At 46.0% G+C, this 8,831-nt stretch overlaps 1 protein-coding gene and 1 long non-coding RNA gene across 4 annotated transcripts; one reads left to right on the top strand and one right to left on the bottom strand.

Moving 5' to 3' along the window:
* Nucleotides 1-540: 540 nt before the first annotated feature.
* Nucleotides 541-2,305, bottom strand: LOC117010257 (H/ACA ribonucleoprotein complex subunit GAR1-like). The gene is made up of 2 exons (XM_033084550.1): nt 2,027-2,305; nt 541-659 (listed from the first exon to the last, which is right to left on the bottom strand). Exons 1-2 carry the CDS (start codon nt 2,303-2,305, stop codon nt 630-632), a joined length of 309 nt encoding a protein of 102 aa, XP_032940441.1. The 3' UTR covers nt 541-629.
* Nucleotides 2,306-2,341: 36 nt separating this feature from the next.
* On the top strand, nt 2,342-7,786 carry LOC117010258. Of its 3 annotated transcripts, none has more exons than XR_004420597.1 (5): nt 2,342-2,360; nt 3,329-3,353; nt 4,751-4,807; nt 6,070-6,141; nt 7,703-7,786. It is a non-coding gene; the product is annotated as an uncharacterized LOC117010258 (long non-coding RNA). The 3 variants fall into 3 exon arrangements; XR_004420596.1 differs by lacking the exon at nt 2,342-2,360 and adding an exon at nt 2,720-2,748; XR_004420595.1 differs by lacking the exon at nt 2,342-2,360 and having other exon boundaries at nt 3,272-3,353.
* The last annotated feature ends 1,045 nt before the right edge of the window (nt 7,787-8,831 follow it).

Below are 8,831 nucleotides of genomic sequence, written 5' to 3' on the forward strand. Positions count from 1 at the left end.
TTTGGGGGAGATTTGGGGGATTTTTGGGATCCCGAGTGAAATTTGGGGGTTTTTGGGCGAGATTTAGGGAATTTTGGGTGGAATTTGGGGGGTTTTGAGCAAAATTTGGGGGGTTTGAGGTGAAATTTGGGGGATTTTGGGGGTTTGGAGTGAAATTTTGGGGATTTTGGGAAAAAATTTGGCGAGTCCTGTTTGAAATTCGGGGGATCCCGAGCGAAATTTGGGGGGAGTTGAGCAAAATTTGGAGGATCCTGATTAAAATCTGGGGGATTTTGGGTGAAATTTTGGGGATTTTTGGAAAAATTTGGGGGATTTTGGGACAAATTTGGGGAGTTTTGGCTGTTCTGAGAAGAATTTGGGGAATTTTTGGAAAAATTTTGGGGATCCTGAGCGGAATTCGGGAGGTTCTGGGGGAGATTTGGGGATTTTGGGGTGAAATTTTGGGGGTTTTGGGTGAAATTTTGGGGTGAATTTGGGGGGTTTTGGGTGAAATTTTGGGGTGAATTTTGGGGATTTTGGGGCTGGGGATTCTGGGGGGAATTTTGGGGATTTTGGGGAATTTTGGGGAGGTTTTGGGGCGAATTTTGGGGATTTTGGGGCGATCCCGACCCCCCCCCCCGAGGGGCCGCTCATGGCAATGGGGGGGGGCGGGGGAGGGGCTGGGGGGGGAAAAATGGGGGAAAAAACGGAAAAATTGGGAAAATTGGGGAAAAAATTGGAGAAAAATGGGGAAAAATCCGGAAAAAATGGGGAGAAAAAACGGGAAAATTGGGAAAATTGGGGAAAAAATCCAGAAAAAAATGGGAAAAAAGGGGGGGAAAATGGGGAGAAAAAACGGGAAATTGGGAAAAATGGGGAAAAAATTGTAAAAAATGGGAAAAAATCCGGAAAAAATGGGGAGAAAAAACGGGAAAATTGGGAAAAATTGGGGAAAAAAAACGGGAAAAAATGGGGAAAAAAACGGGAAAATTGGGAAAAATGGGAAAAAATTGTAAAAAATGGGGAAAATCCAGAAAAAAATGGGGGAAAAAACGGGAAAATTGGGAAAAATTGTAAAAAATGGGGAAAAATCCGGAAAAAATGGGGAGAAAAAACGGGAAATTGGGAAAAATGGGGAAAATTGGGGGAAAATGGGGAAAAATCCAGAAAAAAATGGGGAAAAATGGGGGGAAATCCAGAAAAAAATGGGGAAAAAAAACGGGAAAATTGGGAAAAGTGGGGAAAAATTGGCGAAAAATCCAGAAAAAAACGAGAAAAATTGGGGAAAATAATGGGGAGAAAAACGGGGAAAATGGGAAAAAACATATGGAAATGTGGGGGGAAAAAAAACAGGAAAAATGGGGAAATATTGAGAAAATGGGGAAAATTCAGGGAAAACAGGAAAAATCAGGAAAATGGGGAAAATCCCCAGGAAAATGGGAAAAATCAGGAAAATGGGGAAAAACGGGGGGAAAACGGGAAAATTGGAGGAAATGGGGAGAAAAATGGGGGAAAAATGGGAGAAATGGGGAAAAAACAGGAAAAAAGGGGAAAAATGGGGAGAAAAGTGAAAAAAAATGAGAAAAAAGGGGGGAAATGGGGAAAAATGGGGGAGAAAAGGGAGAGGAAAACAGAAGGAAAAACAAAATAAATGAAAATAAAAAGGAAGAAGAATGGAGAAAAGAGAGGAAAAATAGGAAAAAAATAAAGTGAGGGGGGAACCCCAAGAATTGGGGAAAGCCCCCCCCAGAATTCATCAAATCGCCCCAAATTGACCCAAAACCCAACCGGGACTCCCCCCGAGACCCCCAAAATTCACAAAATTCCCCCAAATTCACCCCAAAATCCCACCCAGAGCCATCGATCCCCTCCCAAAATCCACAAAATTAACCCCAAATCTCCCGAATTCACCCCAAAATCCCCACCCAGACCCATCAATCCCCCTCAAAAATCCCCAAAATCTCCAAAATTCCCCCCAAAATTCCCAAATTCCGCCCCAAACCCCCCGGGCCCCGCCCCCAAACCCCCCCCAGGCCCCGCCCCTCACCATGGCGGCCCCGCCTCTCCTCGGCTGCTCCCGCGCCGCCCCCGCCGCTCCCGACCGAGCCCCCCGGGACCCCCGAGCTCTTCCTCCCTCTCCTCCTCCTCCTCCTCCTCCCTCCTCAGCGCCCCCCGAGCGCCGCTTCCGCTTCCGGGTTGGGGGAGCAACTTCCGCTTCCGGTATAAACACAATTTCCGCTTCCTGCTTTGGGCGCTCCGCTTCCGGTTTCGTCCTCCGCGACGGCGCCGCCTTGCGGACGGGCGGCTCGCTGCGCTGTGTGCGCATGCGCGGCGCGCTGAGGGAAGGGACTATTTAACGCGGCGGAGGGGCGGATTTTGGGGTGAAAAGTCGCGATTTTGGGGGCGAGGCGCGAGCTCTGAGGGGAAATCGGGGGCGGGGAAGCGGCTCCGGGGGGTTTGAGGGGGGAAATCGCGGTGGGGAGCGCGGCGGGAGCTGCCGGCGGAAGGATCCGCGGTGGTGAGGTCGGGATCCCTCCGCGCCCCCCTCAGGGCTCCGGAGCGGCCCCGGCCCCCCCCTCCCCCCCTAAAAAAAATTCCCCAAAATCCCCCGAATTCCCCCCAAAATCCCGGCCCGGCCATGCTGAAGCCGCTGCCGCCCCCTCCCCCCCCCCGCCAGGCCCCGGCGTCGCCCCCTCCCCCCCTCGGCGGGGGTGGGGGAGGGGCGGGGGAGGGGGCAGGGCCGGCGGGGGGGGGAGGGGCGGGCGGCAGGTGAGTGGGGGAGGGGCGAATCTGGGAAATTTGGGGAAATTCGGGAATTTTGGGGAGGGAATTTGGGTGGGGGGCGGGAATTTGGGGGAGTTTTGGGTCAATTTTGGGGGGGTTTTGGGCTCAATTTGGGTGATTTTGATTCGTTTTGGGGGATTTCATGTTCAATTTTGGGGGATTTTGGGTTTAATTTGGGTGATTTTCTTTCAATTCTGGGGGATTTTGGTTCAATTTGGGGAATTTTGGGGTCAGTTTGGGTGATTTTGGTTCAATTTTGGGTGATTTGGGGTCAGTTCTGGGTTATTTCGGGTTCATTTTGGGTGTTTTTGTTTCAATTTACGGAATTTTGGGGACAGTTTGGGTGATTTTCTTTCAATTTTGGGGGATTTTGGTTCATTTTGGGTGATACGTGGTTTATTTTGGGGTCAGTTTTGGATATTTTGGTTAATTTTGGGTGATTTTTGTTTCAATTTGGGTCATTCTGGGGGTCCTGGGTGGGATTTTTTGGATTTTTTGGGATTTTTGGGGATTTTTTTGGATTTTTTTTTTATTTTTAACCCCTTCCCCCCCGATTCCTCCGCAGGCCCCACCCGGCGGGAAAATCCCTGGTGAGAAACCCCAAAAAAACCCAAAATTACCCCAAAAAATCCTCCCAAAATCCTTCCAAAAAATCCCCCAAAAAACCCCCAAAATCCTCCTAAAAATTCACAAAAAATCCACCAGAAATGTCCCAAAATTCCCCCCAAAAATCCCCTCAAAATCCTCCCCAAATGGTCCCCAAAATCCCTCCCAAAAAATCCCAAAATTCACCCAAAGATGCACCCAAAATTCTCTCCTAAAATCCCCTCAAAATCCCCTGAAAAAAAACCAAAAAAAACCTCTCAAAAATCCTCCCAAAGTCCTCCCAAAAATCCACAAAAAATCAACTAAAAATGCACCCAAAAATAAAAAAAAATCCCAAAAAATTCCTCCTAAAATCCTCACAAAAAATCCTCACAAAAAACCCCCAAAATTCCCCAAAAAAATCCTCCCCAAAAAATCTCAAATTCCCCCCAAAAATTCCCTCCTAAAATCCCCTGAAAAAACCCAAAATCCTCCCAAAAATCCCCAAAAAATCCACCCAAAAATCCATAAAAATCCACTGAAAAAAAATCCTAAAAAAATCCCGAAATCCCCCCAAAAAATCCCCTCAAAATTCCTCCCAAATTTCCTTAAAAAATCCGCAAAAAAAGTCACAAAATCCCCCCAAAAAATCTCCCCAAATCCCCCCAAAAATCCTCCCAAAAACCCACAAAAAAATCCACTAAAAATCCACCCAAAAAATTAAAAAAAAATCCCCCCAAAAAAACCCAAAATCCTCCCAAAAAATCCTCCCAAATTTCCTGAAAAATCCACCAAAAATTCACCAAAAAAATCCCAAAAGTTCCCCAAAAATCCACCCCAAAAAAATCCCAAAAAAATCTGAAAATCCACCCAAAATTCCCCCAAAAAATCGTCCCACAAAAAATCCCCCAAAAATCAAAAAAAACCCAAAATTCCCCCAAAAATCCCAAAAAATTCCCCCAAAAAATTCCCCATAATCCCCAAATTTCCCTAAATCCCCCCAAAATCTCCTAAAAAATCCCAAAATTTTCCCTTAAAATCCACGCAAAAAAAATTTTAAAAAAATCCGAAAATCCCCCAAAAAACCCCAAAATCCCCAAAAATTCCCCCAAAAATTCCCCCAAAATCCCCCCAAAAAATTCCCAAAAATCCCCCAAAGTCCCCAAAATTCCCCAAAATCCCCAAAATTCCCCCAAAAATCCCAAAATTTCCCCAAAAATCCACCCCAAAAAAATAAAAAAAAATCCGAAAATCCACCAAAAAAACCCCAAAAATCCCCAAAATTCCCCCAAAAATCCCCCAAAAAAATTCCCAAAAATTCCCAAAAATTCCCAAAATTCCCCAAATTTCCCCAAATTCCCCAAATTTTCCCAAACTGCCCCGTTCTCTCCCCTCCCCGCAGGCTCCCGAGGGCGTGTACGGGAACTCGCGGATGCTGCACGTGCTGACCGCCGGCGTGGTGAGAGAATGGTCACTATGGTCACTCTGGGGTCACTCATGGTCCTTAGGGGTCATTTGGGGTCATTTATGGTCATTAGGGGTCATTTAGAGGTTGTTATTGGTCATTAGGGGTCACTAATGGTCATTAGGGGTCATTGAGGGGTCACTAGAGGTCACTCTGGGGTCATTAATGGTCATTAAGGGTCACTCATGGTCATTAGGAGTCACTAGTGGTCATTAATGGTCATTAATGGTCATTAGGGGTCACTGAGGGGTCATTAGTGGTCACTCTGGGGTCACTCAGGGTCATTAATGGGCACTAATGGTCATTAGGGGTCACTAATGGTCATTTATGGTCATTTTTGGTCATTAGGGGTCACTCAGGGTCACTAATGATCGTTAATGGTCATCAGGGGTCATTACTGGTCACTTGGGGTCACTCGTGATCAGTCGGGGTCACTAATGGTCATTGGGGGTCATTCAGGGGTCACTCGGGGTCAGTCAGTGATCAGTTGGTCACTCTGGTCACTTTGTGGTCACTCTGTGGTCACTCAGTTGGTCAGTTGGTCAGTTGGTCAGTCTGTGGTCACTCAGTGGTCACTCAGTGGTCAGTTGGTCAGTGGTCAGTTGGTCACTCTGGTCACTCTGGTCACTCTCTGTCCCTCTCTGTCCCTCAGTGCTCATTTGGTCAGTTGGTCACTCAGGGCTCAGTTGGTCAGTTGGTCACTCTGTGTCCCCAGGGCTCCACGGCCGAGGTCAGAGGTCACAGTGGTCAGTGGTCAGTGGTCACTGGTCACTCAGAGGTCACAGTGATCAGTTGGTCAGTGGTCAGTTGGTCAGTTGGTCACTCACTGGTCAGTGGTCACTCAGTGGTCAGTTGGTCACTCAGTGGTCAGTTGGTCACTCAGTGGTCACTCTGGTCACTCTGTGTCCCCAGGGCTCCACGGCCGAGGTCAGAGGTCACAGTGGTCAGTGGTCAGTTGGTCAGTTGGTCACTCAGTGGTCAGTTGGTCACTCAGTGGTCAGTTGGTCAGTTGGTCACTCAGTGGTCAGTTGGTCAGTTGGTCAGTTGGTCACTCAGTGGTCACTCTGTGTCCCCAGGGCTCCACGGCCGAGGTCAGAGTTCACAGTGCTCAGTAGGTCAGTTGGTCACTGGTCACTCAGAGGTCACTGTGGTCAGTAGGTCAGTGGTCACTCAGTGGTCAGTTGGTCAGTTGGTCAGTTGGTCAGTGGTCAGTGGTCAGTTGGTCAGTTGGTCAGTTGGTCACTCTGTGTCCGCAGGGCTCCACGGCCGAGGTCAGAGTTCGCAGCGGCCGAACCTTCGAGGGCATTTTCCGCACCCTCAGCGCCAAGGTGGGGACAATTAACCATAATTAACACTAATTAGCACTAATTACCCCCTAATTAATCCTTTATTAACTCTTTGTTAATGCTACTTAATCCTTAATTAATGTTAATTAATCCTTGGTGCTTATGAACACAAATTAATGCTAATTAACGTTAATTAATTCTAAATTAGCCCATAATTAACCCTTAATTAACCCCCAACTCACACTAATTAACCCCTAATTAACACTAATTAACCCCTAACTCACACTAATTGACACTAATTAACCCTTAATTAACACTAATTAACCCCAAAGTCACACTAATTGAGCCCTAATTAACACTAATTTACTTCCAATTCACACTAATTAACACTAATTAGCCCCAAACTCACACTAATTAACCCCCAACTCACACTAATTAACACTAATTAACCTCCAATTAACACTAATTAGCCCCAACTCACACTAATCAACACTAATTAACCCCTAATTAACACTAATTAACCCCAAAGTCACAGTAATTAATTCCCAATTAACACTGATTAATCCCCAACTCACACTAATTAACACTAATTAACCCCTAATTAACACAAATTAACACCAAACTCACACTAATTAACCCCCAATTAACACTAATTAACCCCCAACTAACACTAATTAACACTAATTAACCCCTAATTAACGCTAATTAGTCTCCAACTCACACTAATTAACACTAATTAACCCCTAATTAACGCTAATTAACCCCAAACTCACGCTAATTAACACTAATTAACCCCTAATTAACGCAAATTAACCCCAAAGTCACACTAATTAACCCCCAACTCACACTAATTAACCCCCAAACTCACACTAATTAACACTAATTAACCCCTAAATAACGCTAATTAGCCCCAAAGTCACACTAATTAAAACTAATTAACCCCTAATTAACACAAATTAACACCAAACTCACACTAATTAACCCCCAATTAGCACTAATTAACCCCCAACTCACACTAATTAACACTAATTAACCCCTAAATAACGCTAATTAGCCCCAAAGTCACACTAATTAACCCCCAATTAACACTGATTAACCCCCAACTCACACTAATTAACACTAATTAACCCCTAATTAACACTAATTGACCCCCAACTCACACTAATTGACACTAATTAATACTAATTAACCCCAAAGTCACACTAATTAACCCGTAATTAACACTAATTAATCCCCAATTCCCACTAAATAACACTAATTAACCCCTAATTAACACTGATTAACCCCCAACTCACACTAATTAACACTAATTAACCCCTAATTAACGCTAATTAACCCTAAAGTCACACTAATTAACCCCAAACTCACACTAATTAACACTAATTTATCCCTAATTAACGCTAATTAACCCCAAAGGCACACTAATTAACACTAATTAACCCCAAACTCACACTAATTAACCCCCAACTCACACTAAATAACAGTAATTAACCCCTAATTAACACTAATTGACCCTTAATTAAATCCTAAAGAATGCTGATTAACCCTTAATTAGCACTAATTAGCGCTAATTAACGCTAATTAACGCTAATTACCCCCGCAGTTCGAGCTGGCCCTGGACGCCGTTCACCGACGCCCCGCCCCCGGCCCCGCCCCCGGCCCCGCCCCCTCCTCATTAACCCCGCCCCCAGCACAAACCCCGCCCACCACCCAAACCCCGCCCACACCCCAGGCCCCGCCCCCTGCCCTGACCACGCCCCCGGCCCCGCCCCCGGCCCCGCCCCGGCGCGAGGACATCGTGGACACGGTGGTGTTCCGGCCACTGGACATCGTGCAGCTGACCCTGAGGGACGTGGAGCTGGCCTGGGACCCCTGCCCTGGTCAGTCTGGGGTGAAAAACCCAAATTTTGGTAAAAAATCCCAAAAATTTGGGGTTAAAAATGAGGATTTTGGTAAAAAAATGGTGATTTTTGTTAACAAAACGGGGATTTTGGGGTGAAAAACGGGGATTTGGGGACTGAGGGACATGGGACTGGCCTGGGACCCCTGCCCTGGTCAGTCTGGGGCTAAAAACCCAAATTTTGGTAAAAAACAGCAAAAATTTGGGGTTAAAAATGAGGATTTGGGTTTAAAATGGTGATTTTTGTTAAAAAACGGGGATTTTGGGGTGAAAAACGGGGATTTGGGGAGTGCAGCTGGGACTGAGGGAGGTGGAGCTGGGCTGGGACCCCTGCCCTGGTCAGTCTGGGGTGAAAAACCCAAATTTTGGTAAAAAATCCCAAAAATTTGGGGTTAAAAATGAGGATTTTGGTAAAAAAATGGTGATTTTTGTTAACAAAACGGGGATTTTGGGGTGAAAAACGGGGATTTGGGGAGTGCAGCTGGGACTGAGGGAGGTGGAGCTGGGCTGGGACCCCTGCCCTGGTCAGTCTGGGGTGAAAAACCCAATTTTTGGTAAAAAAACCCCGAAAATTTGGGGTTAAAAATGAGGATTTTGGTAAAAAATGGTGATTTTTTGTACAAAAAACGGGGATTTTGGGGTGAAAAACGGGGATTTGGGGAGTGCAGCTGGGACTGAGGGGCGTGGGGACCCCTGCCCTGCTCAGTCTGGGGTGAAAAATGGGGATTTTGGTAAAAAATCCCGAAAATTTGGGGTTAAAAATGGGGATTTTGGTAAAAAAATGGTGATTTTTGTATAAAAATGGAGATTTTGGGGTGAAAAACGGGGATTT

Source organism: Catharus ustulatus, chromosome 40, assembly GCF_009819885.2.
Source record: "Catharus ustulatus isolate bCatUst1 chromosome 40, bCatUst1.pri.v2, whole genome shotgun sequence".
In the NCBI taxonomy this organism is placed as follows: domain Eukaryota; kingdom Metazoa; phylum Chordata; class Aves; order Passeriformes; family Turdidae; genus Catharus; species Catharus ustulatus.

Bases quoted from the DNA above. Each gene is read 5' to 3' on its own strand.
- LOC117010257 (XM_033084550.1), bottom strand. From the start codon at position 2,305: ATGCGCACACAGCGCAGCGAGCCGCCCGTCCGCAAGGCGGCGCCGTCG. The intron at 660-2,026 runs GTGAGGGGCGGG...TTCCCCCCCCAG, and splicing joins GGAGAGGCGGGGCCGCCATG to CCCCTCCCCCGCCCCCCCCC.